Raw genomic sequence first — 18,923 nt, forward strand, 5'->3', positions numbered from 1 at the left:
TTCTTTAAAAGGAAAAAGGAAAAGAAAAAAAAATCTCATGATCTTCCTATTTTTCCAAGACTTGAATTCCTTTTCCCTTTCCAGTTAATCAAACAATTCTTTTATTTCCACGAAGTGAAACTAACACCAACTTGCATTAGAACTAATTAAAATGTTGTTAACAAATGTTAAGCCAAAAAACTACACCGCAAAGTTCCGAATTCGGATTGAAAAAAGGGAGCTTCAACCTTGTCCCAAATAGCCGATGAGAGAGACCGCCGTCCAAAACGCTATGCTAGAACTTATGATACATACAAATATAAATATATAAATATAAATATATAAATATATATATATATATATATATATATATATATATATATATATTACATTTAACAACATGTTTACAAGGATACAAAAAATTTCCATATGTTACGAACTACAAGGCTAGCGCTTGAAAATTGGAGATTTGGTCCAAACGTGCACCTTTTGTGTAAGTCCTGTCATCGTGAAGAACGAGCACCTCCAGTGTGCCAGATTCTTTTAACCAGGCGGCAGCCACAGAGCTCGTTGATATAAACCTACCCAAGTTACACTTGGCAACGTGAAAGGGTGCACCAACGCCAGTAAGAAGTGCCTCAATAGCTCGTCTTAGGGTACTGTCAGCTACTACTTTCTCTGTGCTTCCCCTATCCTGTTAGAATGCTGCAGGGGATCGATAAATAAACATAAAATTCCGAACAAAAATTATGCAAACAGTGACTTGTTTGATGAGAAAAAACGCAAACCTTAACAGGTTCGGTAATTGTTGGCCTTTAAACACTATAGAGCGTATATTGAGCAACCATACATGGACCATTGCCTGGGCAACCCCAGAAGACGTTAAATGCAAATCTAAGCATGAATCAGACCACACACTCTCCCATACGTTTCGGCGTTTCCCTTCATGCACAACCAGTTGCGCCCCTTATTTCTGTTTAAATACAGAGACAAAATGAAACACTTCAACATGGAAAAAGAAATTTCGACATCAAATTGTTTAGGGTAAGGGAAAAACACGTCCGCCTGAAAAGGTGGCATAAGAAGTCCGTGGGCAACCCCATAAACTTGGTTACCAAACAACTGGAGTTGCTCGAATAGCATTGAAGCATCTTCAAATGAATTACAACGGCTACATTTAAGGCCATTGAAATTTGAAACAGAGATTAACCATAAATTCTGGGAGGCTATTGGACTACGTTTCCATAGATAAGCATAAGGTTAGGAGAAAGAAACAGAGATTAAAGAATTCACATCATATTTAACATTAGATGTCCTAACCAAACCAACAAAGCATTTGTAGCATAATAACCTCAATGACATGCCAGTGAAAGGTGGTTGTCTTTCACCTTCCACTAGTTGAAATGAAGTTAAGTAGGTAGAGTTTCCTTTGCTTGATTTGTTTCTTCTTGGACTAACAACTTACTATGAGTAAACAGTCCTTAAAATAGGCACATATGACTGTTGTGTTTGAGACTATGCCTATTTTTGTGCATATATTTAAGAACCTTCTGCTGCATATAATTCTTAACAGTATCATAACCGTATATATTCTGTTCCACGTTCACACATGTTCCTCATATGCCTAACAACCCACGTAGCTCAACTGTTCCGCAGAGAAATATGAAAGCAAACTTTTAAGAAGCGTGACCAAAGGATGACGCAGTATGTAAGCCACACACAATACGAGACTGAAACTGAAACACCTATGAAATATGTATAACTACAAATAAATATAAATAGCTAGTAATGCACAGTTCAAAACTGACTTTAACAGATCTTCAAGCAAATAGGTCCTCAATGCAACATGTACGAAAGATAAAGAGATGTACCTGCACGCATTTAAAATGGCAGAAAATGTGACAATATTCTGTTTGATGTCCAGCGCGTGCATCTTCTGTAAGACTCCCAAAATGCACAAGATTTCTTGCCTAACCTTCCTATCTTTTATTGCATAACCAGCTTTCTCAGCTGCAAGTTGCCCAAACATCTTCATAAACCTGTTGTCTTCCCTATCTCCCACATGAATCTAAAAGACCCTCCCTCCACTGAAGATGAAGATCCGGTCTGTAGCACAATGCCTCCGGAGCAGCATCTACTACACATTCTGTTGTTGCTGACCGACCAAAGGCAACAATTATTGAATTATAAGTGACAATGTTAGGTCAAATGTCTTCCCTTGTCATCTCATCAAGCAATGAAAGAGCAGATTCCACAAGTCCATTTTTGCACAAAGCATTGATAAGTTCACTATAAAGCACAATTTCAGCCTTCAGCCCTGCGTGCTTAAACTCTTTAAACACCTTCATTGCCTCTGCATACAAACCACCTTTTGAAAACACATCGATCAATGTTGAATACGTTAATATGTTTGGTGATACACGTTCTTCTTTCATCTCATTGACCATTCTTAACCCACCAAGAAGTGCGTTATATGACACAACAACGTTTGCAATCCCAACACTCTCCATCTCCTTGCAAACATTCAAAGCGTCCTCAAACCTACCAAGCTTCCCATAAAGTGAAAGCAATGTGTTATACAGAACTCTGTCCAGACCGATGGCCATTCATTTCGTTAAATAAACTGAGTGCCTCTTCTAACCTACCAGCTTTAGCATATGACATATCCATCAATAATAGTACTAAAAGTAACCACATTAGCCAAAATACTCTTCGAAGGCATTTCCGACATCATCTGATATGCCAAATCCATCTGCCCGCCTTTACAAATCGCATCTAGAAGCGTATTGTACGTATAAATATCCTGATCAATCCCTCCATCCACCATCTCACTACACAGGTTTTGAGCTGCCTCCCAGAGTCCCCCACAACTACAAACCGAAAGGAGTGAATTATAAGTAATTCGATCTGGCTGTACCCCATTTGTCAGCATCTCATTGAAAATCTCCACTACCCTCTTAAACTCCACTCCCCTTTCCCATACGCATCAATCACCGCGTTGTAAGTAACCAAATTCGGCTTCAAGCCTGAATCTTTCATTGACTCGAGAACTCTTATAACCTCCTCACAATACACTTCACCCATAAGCGCTAATCAACGCGGAATACGTATAAACAGATGGTAAGTGTAACAAATAAAGTATTAGAATGATGGTACAAGTGGTTGGTAAGTGTAACAGTACTCTTATAGAAATAATATAGAACAACTATGCATGAGAGGAAAAGAGAGGACTTGGACGGTGAAGAGACTTCCATAGAACGAAATCCTTTCTGCTTGTACTCCTCGTCAAGTGGTTGATCACTTCGACATCAGTGCAGCCTATAGATTCCAATTTTCCAGATGCAACATGCCCATACATTTTTTTTTTTTTTTTAAATTTCTATGTCAACGCTTCTCAAGGGTTTTGCTTTTATCCAACAAGCTTTCAACTTCAACCAACTGATCGCAACCCCAAAAAAGTGATTCCAAGGATCTGCACATGGTAGTAATCGTCGTGCAGTTATCTAACAAAATAGTCTCCAGCCTTCATGTTTTCATGTACGCATAGAATTGTGTTACCAATTAGATTCAAATCGATAGCAGTAGCTTAGCTTGTTCTAGTGTAATTAGGAATGTTATTGGGAAGTAGTTCCTGTTTCTCGCACAGCGTAAACTTGTATACCTCCACAACGGAAAAGAGTAATAAATCAGATACTTTTGTGTAATACATATAATGATACAAAGAACATATAACAGAAATCAGACTCACAAGAGCTGACTTTTGTTGTTCCAAAGACATGGAATGGTGTTGGATGGAGGCTAATCCTCTATGTCAACATATAAGGAATCAGTGTAAGATTCATTGGAGTAGATGGAACTATCGTCTTAGCAGGAACATCTTCCTTAAATAAGTATGAAAAACCAAGATAATCTGGTCTCTCCTGGCTCCTAAAATGAAGTTGATGAATACGACTCCGATGATTGCAAAGAAAGAATTTGCCCGTCCATAACTGATACTTTGATGCTGACGCAGATACATTTCCAGCAACAAAAACCGGGCTAGAAAGAGTTGTATTTGGTTGGAATGTCATATCTTCACTTTTTGATTGAACACCCTTACCCTCATTTTCCTGCTCATACACAAGCTGGATACCGAATTCCTTCGTCCAGAAACTATATTCTTCATTCATGGAAAAATGTACTTCGTCCCCGCCCTCCAGTTCATCGTTTCCAAACAACCAATGGCTTAGCCATAACATATCATGGTTCTTTCTCGGGAGACCTGCTGTGACTGGGCAATATGTCCATTTAAGACCCTTGGTCTCATTACTGACTTTAAGCAAGTTTGAACTGCTAAACCAAAATGGACATCGCGAATATACAACACAAGCATTCAAGCCTCGGACCTTGAGATTAAGATGTGAAGGTACAATAATAGAAAAAGTGGAGTTACCCAGGCTTCTGTAAGGGAACCTATCTGGAATCTTGTTTCCGTGAAGGAAAACGCTAAATATGCCACATTCATAGAGTCCCTGTTTGATGAAAATCATAGAAATCATAATCATCAAAGAGAAACTACTAACAGTGCGTGCATCACAAAGAGAGAGAGAGAGAGAGAGAGAGAGAGAGAGAGAACCTGTATAGGACCCTTTGTTGTTGTACATGTCAAGTAATTGGTCATCTCAACTTCAGTGCTTCCTACGGATTCCAACTTGAACAGGCCCATATCTCTGATCATTTCAATGTCAACCCTTCTCAATGGTTTTATATGGAACAAGCTTTGAACCTGAACTAAATTCTTGCACTTCCAAAAACTTGAATCCAATGATCTGAACATGTTTGGTAAATTTGTTATTTTTTCCAATGATGTACAATAACTTGCATGCAATTTTCTTAAACTTGGTGGGAGTTCTGGAAGAGTTCGGACCATTGTGCAACCTTCAATTACAAGAGTTTGAAGCGTAAAAAGATCATTCAAGTTTTCTGGTAGGCTCAAAATTGGGTTTCTACTTAGATTCAAATGCTTCAATGAAGATAGGATACTAAGACCACTGGGAATCTCTGGAAGATTGCAGTCAGCTAGACTTAAGCTTACTAAGCCATTTGGCCAATTTGCCACTGACAAACTGCGGGCAGTAACAAGATTTTTCCTGGGTAATATCCACAGTCTCCACAACCACATTGATTGCGATAGCTTAGCTGTTGATATATTGAGCTTCTTCCAAACACCAGCTGCAGCATTGGGGCGAAACACAAGCTTTGAGCAACCAGAAAGAATCAGTTCCTGTAGAGATGTCATCATGCTAAGTCTTGTTGGAAGCTTTGTGAGATTTTTGCAGTCTTTTAGATTCAAGACAATGAGTTTCTCTAGGTCTGCAGTGGATTCATCAACCAAAACCAAATTTGTGCAATCTTTAAGAACCAATTTCTCAATGTTAGGGACTCCCGAAAAGTTGGGGGTTGTCACAAGACCATGTGAATGACTCACATTAAGGAATTTCAGTCTTGGAATAACCTGTTTCAAACAGATGGTACTTAGTTTGGGTAAGTACGTGATCATAAAGATCCCTAAATTTGTGTATGCATGTGTTTGTTTGAGAGAGAGAGATCAGTATCATACTCTGGGTCCTTGCCAAAGATGATGTAGCCTGCTATTCCGCAAGTCAAGACCCACTAGATTTTCCAAATATAAATCTGCTGGTATTGATTTTAAAGGGAATACTCGCCAAGATATCCATCTTAAATTTTTTGGAAAATCTTTGTAGCCTCCACTGACGTTTACATTATTGAGCAACAGAAGTTCAAGATTGCGCATCCTAGTAAATGCCTCTGTTTTGAAGTCTACTTCATTTGATTCAGAAGCAGAATTTGTTGGCAGAAAGGTAATAGATTTCCAAGAGAAGAAACCAAGCCGTCGCCTTGAGACTTTTTCATGGTAGTCGTTGACATGGTATCTCTTTTTGTTACTTGTATTAAACATTGTCTTGCCATGAAGGTTGAGCATGAGGCCCTTAATAGTTTTTGTTCCCTGCTACCAGATCCGAACATTGGGTTAGTAACTAGTACACATGCACATCACAATAGTACAAACATAAAAACATTAATAAGAGCATATTTCTTACAGTTAATTTTCTCAAAATATCAGAGGCATCATTCTGTAGCACTATACTACGTTTCCCAGGGTCCTCGGGCGACTCTTCACGAATAATTCCCCTTCCCATGTCTATAAGTAATTGATGCATGACCAACTTGTTGTCTTCATCAATGTCTACTAGACATCTATCAACTAGATTTTGAATTCCAATCCTTGTGTAAAAGTGTAAATTGTCCAGTACTGTAATTGTATAATCTATCTTCTTTCCCACGAAGAAAGAGACTATATGAAGGAATAAACTTCTGTCATGATCATCTTGTAGAGAATCAAAGCTTATTCTAAGTATTTTTTGAATTTTTTCATTAGGAATGACGTTTAACTTCTGCAGCGCACTTTCCCATACTTCTACACTTCTTCCAACAAGAGAAGATCCCAAAACTTGAAGTGCTAATGGTAGCCCTTGACAGTGCTGTACTACCGATCTTGTTAGCTTGATGTAATCTTTGACAGGGCGCACTTGTTTGAAGGCATGCCAACTAAAAAGCTCAAGTGATTCATACTCACCCAATCCTCTAACCTTAAACATTGCATAAACTTCATGATCATTCAACAAACTTTCATGTCTAGTTGTAACGATTATTTTACTTCCTGGGTGAAACCATTCTCGCCTTCCAAGAATTGCATTGAATTGGTCGGATTGGTCCACATCATCAAGAACAATAAGAACAGTTTTGCAACACACAGCATGCTTGATCTTGCTCATTCGTTCACCCATACTGTATACTTTCTTCTTTTTCCCCTTTTGGATATCCGAAAGAAGTTTTCTTTGCAAAAAAGCCAAACCATTAGGCTGTTCTGAAGTTGCTCTAACATCTGCAAGATAGCTGCAACCTTGAAATCTGTGGAAGTTCTGGTTATAAGCAGCTTTGGCAATGGTGGTCTTGCCAATTCCACCCATCCCATAGATCACAGCTACACTCACGTCATTTGATCCATCTTTCAGCCACATGTTTATACCCTGCACGCGCTTATCTATTCCAACCACATAGGGAGCAATCATTTCTGTTGCACGATGATCCAGTTTATTTCCAATCTCTTCGACAATATTTTGGATAAACTGTGACTCATACCTATAAATTGTAATGAATGAATGAAAATCCTGTGGTGCCAATGCAAATTGAGTGGACATATAAATATTGAACAAATGAACTTTCTAGTTCTCATAAAAATGTTCTGCTAAATCAATTACATAAACGAAGAAAACAGCAAAGTCCAACATTAACTGCATGTATGAAACTTCACCTAGAATATTGTTTTCATGTTTGTAGCTGTTTTCTGCTGCGTTTTCGTTAGGTATTCATTTAAGTTTTAATGAAATGTTCATGTCGAGAATATAAAGTTTTTGGGAATGAACTTACATATCTCCTAAAACCATTCCTCCCACATCTGCTACATCTCTAAGAGCTCTTCTCCACTCCATCACCTTGTCCATCTCCTCCTTGAAGCGTTCTTCATGTCTAGCAAATGCTTGTGCAAAACTTCCAGTCTGTTTCCTAACATGGGATGGATCCACATCATAGAAAACTGGCATAACCATGTGTCTGCAATCAGTTTTTCTACGTTTCATGATCTTCACCAGCTCATCCAAGCACCATCTTGAGGAAGCGTAGTCCTTGGAGAAGACAATTATGGATGCTCGTGATTCTTGTATCGCTTTCTGTAGCTCTGATGCTATGTTTGCTCCTCTCTCGATCCCATCATCATCTCTAAAGGTGTGAACTCCGGCCAGCTCCAACTCCCTGTAGAGGTGATCAGTAAACCCCTTACGTGTATCTTCGCCTCTGTAACTCAAGAACACATCATAGGTACACCGGTAGGAGGTGGAAGAGGCATCGAGCTGAGCAATTATTGCAGCCATTTGGCCCCGAACTTCGAGGTCCCGATCGTCAAACCAACGTCACACGAGGATGAGCCGGCGGTGTCGAAGCGTCTGTCGAAGCATCTGCGAAGTCTCTTGAGAAGAGGGCGTAATAGGAAAGAAGAAATGCATTCCCGATTCCTTCACCATCCCGGAATCCAAATACCTCACCCATGGAGGCCGAGGGAGTCCAATTCCTCCAATTTCAGGAATTGAATGGATGGTCAAAATGACAAGTTCCAGCAGCACAACTGATACGCTTGTTGGATTGGGATTTTGAAAGATTTTAATTATTTTAATAAATTTAAAAGTATTCGATTTTAAGTAATTTTTTAAAATTTAAAGTATATTTAATTATAATTTTAAGATAGTTTATTAAAATCTCAAATCTGGGTGTATTCAATTAGTGATTTTAAAGAAGTTTATAACATTCCATGTATATTCAATTAGAAATTGATTTTAAAGAATTTGAGAAAGTTGAGGAATTTGAGGGTATTTGAGAGATTTCGTAGTGTATTTTAAGCATCCACAAATCTTACCTCTCTCCATGCGATTTCGAGAGAATTGAATCAAAATTTTATATGGAATCTCTACAAATCAATTAAACTTCATAAAAATCCATGGATTTATAAATCCATTAAAGTTTCAAATTCTCAATTGAATATACTCCCTAAATCCTCACTCAGTTAAAGTCAACACCATTCCAAGTGTTTGAGTTGTCTTCTAATTCTTATCTTCAAACAGTTGGTTAAGCTTATGACTTTTTCATATGTTTTGTAGTTGCGTAACTCTCTTATCTGTGTATATTTGAATTTCAAATATTCCTTGTAAATGGGGTTTTCAAACCCTGAATGTAATCTCTAATGTATTATAAATACAAGCAACCCAACGTTAATTGGGTACGCACATTGGTGAGAAACTTGGCGTTCTGTTCTAGCTTTTCCAACCTTCCATAACTTAGTACAAAGCTGTGCGAGGTAGAAAGTGGAAGCTTCCTCTATTGTGTTCTTGTATTTTATTTCTATGTATAACAAATAAACAATAATGTGGACCAGTTTTCTGTGAGTAAATGTTCAAACAAACTGACTTAATGGTTACGGTGGACTTGAAATTATTTGACTTAATTATTGAAACATCAAGTTCTGCAAGTAGACAGCAGAAGATGACCTCCACGCACTCCCTGGTCTTTAGAGTAGAAGGGGGGTGGGGGACCTCCACGCACTCCCTGGTCTTTGGGGTAGGAGTGGGTGGGGAAGACGTGGAAATGGGAACTTGATTTAGTCTTTTGAGCGACTCATTAGTTTAAGACCCAAAACAAATTAATATGCAAATTTCATACAGATAAGAAACGATGGGGTGTTGGTGTTGCACATCAGAGTACGCAACAAATGGAATATAAACTTTATTAAGCAAACAAAGAGAAACAATGAATTACCAGGAAGACTACATAAACTTTAGAGATTACATATTGAGAGCTACGGGTTTGCTGTTCCATTTTTTGGGTCTCCATTGTTCTCTTTGCTATTGACACATGTTTTATAACTTAACTGAGAGATAAATTTGTTCTTTTTCATTTGACATTCAAAAAAACTTCAAATACGATCAAATATGCATACGCGAGCGTCTTGGTAAATCTAACATATCTTCTTCTCATTCTGTCGTCTCTCAAACCCTTGCAAAACCCAGCCATCTAAATCTTTGCCCTCATAATGTGCAATAAGAACACCATTGATCTTGTATATTTCTTCTTCTGCTTTCTCAAGGACCATTCTATCTTCCTTTTTTTTTTTCCAATTACAATGATTAAAAAAAACACTCTTTATGGAGCAAAAATAATTCCAAAAATCATAAAGACAACACATGAACTTTTTCTTAGGAAAAAACAAGAATGCCCTCATTAAATGGGTAGGGCACATAAATATTTCCACGCGCAGCTCATCACTCCTGGAGGTCCAAGTAGTTGACTACGATTGCTCAAAGCTCTTCTTCTCGTGGCGTGGAAAAGTCAAAGACACTAACTATTGGATTAATTACTAAATCTCCATCAAGTAAGGAATCCTTATCACAATCAATCATTGATGCTTCCATCATCATCCCAAGATATATCTCCTAATTGATATCTTGAAAATATTATTTCCTCATTCATCCAATAGATGACACATCTTGACCAATAGCGCTATGTGTAGAGCAAAACCCTAACCATATATGGCTAGCCATTCCTCCCTATAAAATACCTCATCACCACCAAATTTTTGGTAAGCTTTTGCTACGCATACAAGCCCAAAACACTCACTTTTTTCCAGAGATACTGACTTAGGCATTGGAGATCCATTAGCCAAACCCCTCTCAAACCTTGTGAGCATGTGAGGCTTTGGTTTTTGAACAAAAGTGTTAATTATTTTGTAGGTACACATTCGTCAAGATTGAAGATGGCAGATTTTTGCTACCATACAAATTGGTGCTTTCATTGAGAGGTTGATTCAAATACTTGAAGAAGGCTCAGGCAATTACTTTTTGGAATTTTATGTTACTTGAATTTCTCATACACTCCTAGTCATTGAAAATTTTCCTAGAAAAATTCCTTAATTAGTCCTTAGAGTGGATACAATGGTAAACATTTTTGAAACCACGACAACCAGAACGCCCTACGTTCAAGGATATGGACCGAAAAACGGAGACCAAGACGTAGCTCCTCGTCAACAGTCCTCAAGGCTTAATGCGACGGCAAGAGGAGCCACACCGCCGCAGAGCACCACCATCACAATGGCCATTGCCTAGCAGTCACCGCACGGCCGACCTAAGGAGCCCAGCAGCCAACAAAGGGCCACTGCAGCAGCTTAAACCGAAGCCTAAGCGCTAGCAATCCACTTTGCCACAACAACCTCAGCGTAGCATATCGAGCCCATGGGCCCAACTCGCTAACCCGTGCCGAACTCCAGCTCGAGGCTAGGCGGACCAAGCCGACCTTGCTTAGCGCCCGCGCGTCTGACCCACTATGCCGCCCCAACTCCCACTCCAAAGACCAGTTCAGCCGACCAGGATCCTGGTCACCAGACAGTAGATTGAACGAAGGGTATTTTCACCCCTTTTTTTTTAATAAGTTTGCCCCTCTGTGCCTAAGTTTTGCACATGCAGCTCACTACACTTCCACGACTCGGGTGGAGTGGCGACCCGAAAAGGCAGTAACAAGATTAGATTTTTGCAGAGGGAGATAAAAGAGAGGGAAATGAGGAGCTGGGGGCGGAAGACTGCACCTTTGGGGGGTGGAACGCTGTGGTTGGAAGGGTAAAGTTTGAGGCTTTGGGAGCGAGATTTGTTGGGTCGTCCATTGATTGGGTTGGTAGGCATTGTGCTGAGATTTTAGGCAGTGGTTTTATGGGTACTGGTGGCCATTTTATATAGAGAGAGATGTATATAAAGGGGAGAGTTTTTGTTAATGAAGATTTAGGAAGCCTTCGTTGAGAGATAAAGACATCTTAAGAACGGAAGGTAAAGGAAAATGGCAATGGAAAGGAGATCATAATGATCAAAGTCAACCTCCTTACCTCGTTCCACCAGACTTCACACGAATTTAACTAGTAACGTAAGACAAGGAGATAAAAACAGAGGTTTTTGAAATTAGTCCTTGCAATATATTAGAATTTTAAAAATAAAAAAAATATGGTGCTAGATTACATATTTAATTTAATGGAAAGGGATCCTCTTCGGATTCCTTCCATCAAATCTACCAATTCGGGCCCTTAAAATTTGATCCAACAGCTAAAGTTATTATAACTTTTAAAGAGGATCCCTGTTTTTAGCCATTGGGTCAAATTTCAAGGGCCCGGATTGGTGAATTTGGTGGAAGGGATCCAGAGGATCTCTTTCCTAATTTAATCCTTTAAAGTGTACTTTTATTAAAATTTATATTATATTTTTGTTAAAATTTTAATTTTATTAATATGCACGTATTCTTATTCAAAAAAAAATACACATATTAATTCTTTCAATTATAAATGAATATAAATGAGAAAATATTTTTTTTTTTAAAAAGTGACACGCAAATATGACACATCCCGACTCGGAATGTCCATTAGGACTACAAATCGAGCTGTACTGGCCGACATCTGGAAGGTGACGAAGCCATAAAGTGTGATGATGTGTAAAATGTGAATAAATTTAATCCTAAAAGTGTCTAAGTACACGAGTGCGCGGTGAGAGGGTATGGACCAATTTCACACATGACATCAGAGCATAAGTAAAGTACAGTAGATTGTAACATCCCACATCTTCCAGGGGAGTAGATCTTATAAGCCTTATATGTGTATTCTCATCTCTACCTAGCACGAGACCTTTTGGGAGCTCACTGGCTTCGGGTTCCGTAGGAACTCTGAAGTTAAGCGAGTTCGCGCGATCCCAATCCCAGGATGGGTGACCCACTGGGAAGTTCTGGTGTGAGTTCCCATAAACAAAACTGTGAGGGGGTGGTCGGGGCCCAAAGTGGACAATGTCGTGCTACGGTGGAGTCGAGCTTTGGATGTGGTGGGGGTCAAGGCCGCGATGTGACAAATATGTAAATACATAAGTGTACAACAATGATTGTACCGAGATATATTATAATAAACCTAAATGTATGTATCGAAATATATTATATTGAATTAATGTACCTAAATATCAATACCGAAATATATGTACCGAATGTACTATATTGAATTAATGAACTGAAATTTGCGTATCATAGTTTATGTACCGAAATGTATTATATTTAATTAAAGTACTTATATATTTGTATCGATGGATATACCTAAATATATCAAATGAATTAACATACCTAAATGAAAGATTATACAAATTATATCGGAACATATTATACAAAAAAAAAAAAATTAGTTTATGTAGACATCAAAATATATTATGATGAATGAAATGAAATGAAAATTAAATGTAAAAATGGGAAAAAAAGAAAAAGAAATACAACATCAAAATATAATTAATAAATGAGATGATTAACTGTATTAGGGACTAAAATTAGATTTTAATCTTAGACAGGATTATAGTCTAAAACTCATCTTTTTTAAGGATTAAGATGAAGTTTTGTATAAAAAGAACATAATTATTTATTTAGTAAATAACAACATCAGCAAACATCAGCTAAAATTGTGATTAGAAGGATCTAATCACAATAATTTTCTTTTGAGACCCTACACCAATTTTTTATTTTTATTATCATACCTTCCTAGCTTTAGTTATACAAAATAAAATTTGAAACAAGAAATTAAAAGTATCAATCGACATATAGTTGCAGTAAAAATAAATTTGTCATATCGTCATACAAGAATATTATTGGTTTTATTTCGTTTTTATGTGGTAAAAATGGACTAAACATTTCTTCGGCAATGTACAAGTCACTTGGCTCCATGAATGTTCGAAATTAACTGACAGAGTAAGTTTCCTCAATGAATTTAAGTCAATGGGACGGTGAGGATAATATAGAATTTGAGAGGAGTTTGACTATATCAGGGGAGAGTTTGCAATCAGAAATTGTAATTTTATCTCTGTTTGATTCTAAGGAGATGGTTTTCCCGGAAATTGCAATTTTCTAAGGACAGATATGGTGTAATTTCATAGTTCACATCGAATAATTATTTAATTAATTTGTTTCTAACTTGTTTTTAGTTGTTTTAAGACTTTATAATTGATCAATTTTCTGGAAAATATGGGAAATTGTTTTCCAATTGATGGATTGCTAGTGTTCGATTCCGAGACTATATAACGCGAACGAAAGAAGTTTGTTCATATACATGTAGTAGCCTTTTACTGGTAAAAATGTTTTTTTAGCATATGCATAGTTTTCATCAACAACAACAAAGTTTTATTTCACTAAGTAAGGTCGGCTATATGAATCCTAAAACGTTACTACGCTCGCTTTTGTGCCATGTCTTCCGTTAGATTCAAGTAGTTCAAGTCTTTTCTTAGAATCTACATGCACAATTTTCAGAGTAGAATAAATTGTTACCATTTTGGCTGGATTGGATTGCTTTGTAATTTCATAAAGTCCCGTGGTTACAAGGTTGTGAGAAATTGTGTTCATGGTTGCTGTTTCTCTGTGACTTTGTGCTTCAGTGCTGGTTGTGACATATGTATTTCATAAAGCCCCCCACCTCTCTCGTTCCAGTGGATACGTCTCTCGGTGTTTTTCCCTCCCCCTTTCCTCGAAATTACACTTCAGGATCAGAACCTCCAACTCCATGATTCTGCAGCACTAGGCCTTCATCACAAAAAAAAACAACATAATTCTCAACACAACACAACACATCACATGTACATTAGTTAGTACATAAAGCTTAATTGGAAAAATTAGAGAACTCGATGCTGACGGCATCAATCAGAAAGATAGGTGGGAATTGAACTTCTTTGTTAAACTAAGAATTTAGAGTTGTTTTCTATGTTCGTTATGAATTTTAGTTCAATTGAATTACGAGGATTGGAATCTCTACTGTTAGGAAGAATTAGTGCAATTGTAGTGGCACTTGCATTTGTTTTGAACGTACAAAATATTTGGCCTTTTACGAAACAGAAATTTGTTGACCTTTAAAAATATTTCCGCTGATGATAGTAAACCTTGCTCCTGAAAATAAAAATAAAAATGGACCCCATGAACTTGGACCGAACCAGAAAAAATTGGTTGGTTCGATTTTTTATAGGTGGAAAACGGTACGAGACAGAGAACCAAACTGGAGTGAAATAAACGGTTGGATATCGGTTCCAACTTCCAAATATGGTACCGAACCGAAACGAACTTTTTATTTATTAAAATTCGACAAACCACGTGGCTGGCTTTAATTGGTGGTAGCCGAGTACATACATGGACTCTACCACACCTGATCACTCTTTTTCTCTCCCACATTCTCGAGTGCATCGAACACTCTCACTCTTCTCAGTCTCCTCTTGTCTCTCTTCTCCGTGTTAGCCCCAACCGTCGGCTCAACCTTGACCTGCAACAATGGCGGTTGTAGAGATAGAGAGAGAGCAATTGAGCAATTGTTTAATATATGACAAAAGCCTATTAAAATGACCCAATATTTAATGCTATTACAATTAAACCCCCCAAATTCCCTTACAATTGAACCCTTCATTACAATTTAATCCTTTTCTTTGTGACCAAGGCAATCACACCAATGAGATCACATAACAGGCCGAACGAAACCCTAAAAACCAGTCGGGTCGTCCTCTCCTTCCACCACCCCAAGCTCTCTCTAACGGTCTCTCACCAGTCACCAGTCACCAAGTCGTCAGTGTATTGGCAATTTGGCGTGAGTAATTTTTAGGGAAATAGGAATGTAAGTATTATGTAAATATTAGAGCATCTCCAAATAAAATGCTAAAATGTACACATAAGTTATAACCGTAAAAAAATATCACACTAATATTCTCTAACCGAAGTGCCAAATCCTATGTGGTGATGACATGAATTGGCAGCAAAAGAGGTTATTGTCAAATTTGACAGCAGCTTCAAATGTTTTTTTATTAATTATTAAATGTATTTTATTAATTTTTAATTAGTTTAATAATTTATTATAATTAATGTTGAGTTGATCGATGTAATTATCCTACTTTTCTTCTTTTCAATCAAGGAATGTGAACAGATTACTGATTAAACTTTAAATGTCCTTTATTAAATTTTAATTAGTTTAATAATTTATTTTATAAAATAATAAAATAATAATTTAATTTGACATATCGGTTGAAGAATAAAACTTTAAAAATGTCAAACTGCCACATAAGTCGTCAAAATTTAAATTTTATGTGCAAAATTTGATATCTAGTTTAGAGTCCTTTGTTAAGAAGATATCTTTGTGTCCCTTTTTGTTACCTTGAAGAACAAGGAATGTGTACTTATATACCAAATTATACAATACATTAATTTAATTAAGCCGTAAATTTCTATACCATCGTTTTCCCCTTCCAGTCGCGTCCTCCACCACCGAACTCCCAGTCGCGTCGTCCTCCACTGGTTTTCTTTCTCTCACCATCGTCCTCCACCACTAGCTGCTAAGTGCTCACTTCGCCACTCCAATCTTAAGGTAATTCAACTTCTTGAATTTTTTTTGCATATTATAAATTAGGGTTGTGATTTTGAATTTACAGTTAGGGTTTTGCTTGATACATGTAATTCTGTAATCAATTATCCAACTTCTTTGTAAATAATTACATCCATTTGATGGCTTTAGTTGTTTATCATCGCCTGCTTCACCATTACCATGCACTTTACAAGGTTGCAGTATAACTTGTAAAAGGACGCCATATATATAGGATTTATTTTTTTAAATAAAGAAAGAACTTTTTTTTTAAATTCGATAGGCAGAACCAGGCTGACATCCATGGAAAAGGGTTTGCTTTGGTGAAACATTGTGTTTTCTTTAGGATTAAAAGGGAGTTTTGCTTGGTTGCTAAGTTAAATTTGGCTCTTTTGGATATTACCCATTTTCCTGTTACTGAACTGGATCCTTTTTTCTTTCGTTTTCGATTTGTACAGCTAATAGATAATTTTGATTTGGTATTTTACCAATCAAGTTTTCCTCTGTATTGTGTAGTGTAGTTACTTGCCTTCATTTGCAATTTATAGTCAAAACATTTCCTTTTGTTCCGTCAAAGATGCATATCATCTTGAAAATACAGGAGCATGTAGTTGAACCTGCAAGCTATATGTATATTCATATATTCATATATTGTATTTCTGATTGCTTCATTGGCTTCTTGTTTTAATCCATTTACAACCATTATAACCTTTCTATCATTTCCTCTTGGTGTGAACTGTGAAGTGTATGCTATTCATTTCCTCTTTATACAGGGTTTTGAGAAAGCAGAGAAACGAAGGATATCATGAAACTAAACCACGAAGCCATTCTAGAAATTAATGTGATTCAGAACCAGGCCCTTAAAGACGACCATGATGCTTTCAGTGTTGTTATTGGAAGCCGGGCATCGGTAATTGATGGGGAAGATGGTGATGCTAATGTTAAGGATATAACAGTAGAAAATTTCTCTGTGTCTGCTCGGGGAAAGGAACTTCTAAGGAACGCATCAGTGAAAATAACACACGGGAAGAGATATGGTTTGGTTGGGCCCAATGGAATGGGCAAGTCTACTCTCCTGAAGCTTCTTGCTTGGAGGAAGATTCCAGTACCAAAAAATATTGATGTGCTTTTGGTTGAGCAGGAGGTAGTTGGTGATGACAAAACTGCTATTGAAATATTTGTTTCAGCAAATGAAGAGCTTGTCAAAATCCGAAAAGAGGTTGCAGATTTGCAGAATTCAGCTTCCGCTGATGGAAAGGACGGTTTTGATGATGATGCAGGAGAGAAGCTCTCTGAATTGTATGAGAAATTGCAGTTGATGGGATCAGATTCAGCTGAAGCTCAGGCTTCAAAAATTCTTGCTGGGTTGGGGTTCACACAGGATATGCAAGGCCGTCCAACTAAGTCCTTCAGTGGTGGGTGGAGGATGAGAATTTCATTGGCAAGGGCACTTTTTGTTCAGCCAACTCTTTTGTTGCTTGATGAACCCACCAACCATCTCGACTTGAGGGCTGTTCTCTGGTTGGAGGAATACTTGTGCCGCTGGAAAAAAACTTTTGTCGTTGTCTCGCATGATCGAGATTTCCTTAACACAGTTTGCTGTGAGATTATTCATCTGCATGATCTGAAGCTTCACATCTACCGGGGAAATTTTGATGATTTTGAAACTGGTTATGAGCAACATCGGAAAGAGGTGAACAAAAAGTTTGAAATTTATGACAAGCAGCTGAAAGCTGCCAAAAGGAGTGGAAATCGGGTTCAACAGGAGAAAGTCAAGGATAAAGCAAAGTCTGCAGCAGCTAAGGAAGCATCAAAGAACAAGGCCAAGGGAAAAGTTGATGGAGATGATGCACCAGCTGAGGCTCCTCAGAAGTGGAGAGTTTACAGCGTGGAGTTCCACTTTCCTGAACCTACAGAGCTTACTCCTCCACTTCTGCAACTTGTCGAAGTCAGCTTCAGTTATCCAAATCGGGAGGATTTCAGGCTGTCAGGTGTTGATATCAGTATTGATATGGGGACCCGTGTTGCCATAGTTGAACCTAACGGAGCTGGAAAGTCTACTCTGCTCAACCTTCTTGCAGGTGATTTGGTTCCTTCTGAGGGTGAAGTACGGAGGAGTCAGAAGTTGAGGATCGGTAGGTATTCACAGCACTTTGTGGACATCCTGACAATGAGTGAGACCCCAGTTGAGTACCTTCTCCGGCTTCACCCAGACCTTAGCAAGCAAGAGGCTGTTCGTGCAAAGCTTGGAAAATATGGACTCCCCAGCCACAACCATCTCACTCCCATTGCAAAATTATCTGGAGGGCAGAAAGCCCGGGTTGTGTTCACATCCATATCCATGTCAAGGCCCCACATTTTGCTGTTGGATGAACCGACGAATCATTTGGATATGCAGAGTATTGACGCACTGGCGATGCACTTGATGAATTCACAGGTGGAGTTGTACTGGTGAGTCATGATTCAAGGCTGATATCGCGCGTGTGTGAAAACGAAGAGAGGAGTGAAATTTGGAATGTTAAGAATGGCACGGTGACCCCTTACCTTGGGAATTTCGAGGAGTACAAGGAGGAGCTACAAAGAGAAATTGAAAGGGAAGTCGATGACTGAGGTTTGCACTCTTTATAGTTGTAAAATTTTGTTGATCATTCTAAAGATATTCCAAGAGTTTGCTTATTGCTTGCACATTTTGGGGTTTGGAAATTGGAATAGGGTAAGTTTTTGTCACGGGTATCTGTTAGGTTATCCATTTCAATTCAATACTAGTCCTAAACACGAAATGAGGCCTACAAGGTGTTTGAACTTGGTTGTCAGAATATTATATGGTGATTCAAGACTACATTTGATATATGAATAATCGTCGCCTTCGTGCTTTGAATATAAATTTACAAGGTAA

General features: G+C 37.9%; 1 protein-coding gene and 2 pseudogenes across 1 annotated transcript; 1 reads left to right on the forward strand and 2 right to left on the reverse strand.

Moving 5' to 3' along the window:
- Positions 1 to 348: 348 nt before the first annotated feature.
- Positions 349 to 3,337, reverse strand: LOC126611985 (pentatricopeptide repeat-containing protein GUN1, chloroplastic-like; annotated as a pseudogene).
- A 295-nt stretch (positions 3,338 to 3,632) lies between these two features.
- Positions 3,633 to 8,232, reverse strand: LOC126612553 (disease resistance protein RPV1-like). The gene is made up of 5 exons (XM_050281005.1): positions 7,471 to 8,232; positions 6,081 to 7,182; positions 5,579 to 5,986; positions 4,595 to 5,473; positions 3,633 to 4,490 (listed from the first exon to the last, which is right to left on the reverse strand). Exons 1-5 carry the CDS (start codon positions 7,968 to 7,970, stop codon positions 3,786 to 3,788), a joined length of 3,594 nt encoding a protein of 1,197 aa, XP_050136962.1. The 5' UTR covers positions 7,971 to 8,232; the 3' UTR covers positions 3,633 to 3,785.
- Positions 8,233 to 15,872: 7,640 nt separating this feature from the next.
- Positions 15,873 to 18,807, forward strand: LOC126612554 (ABC transporter F family member 4-like; annotated as a pseudogene).
- The last annotated feature ends 116 nt before the right edge of the window (positions 18,808 to 18,923 follow it).

Source organism: Malus sylvestris, chromosome 17 (genome assembly GCF_916048215.2).
Source record: "Malus sylvestris chromosome 17, drMalSylv7.2, whole genome shotgun sequence".
In the NCBI taxonomy this organism is placed as follows: Eukaryota; Viridiplantae; Streptophyta; class Magnoliopsida; order Rosales; family Rosaceae; genus Malus; species Malus sylvestris.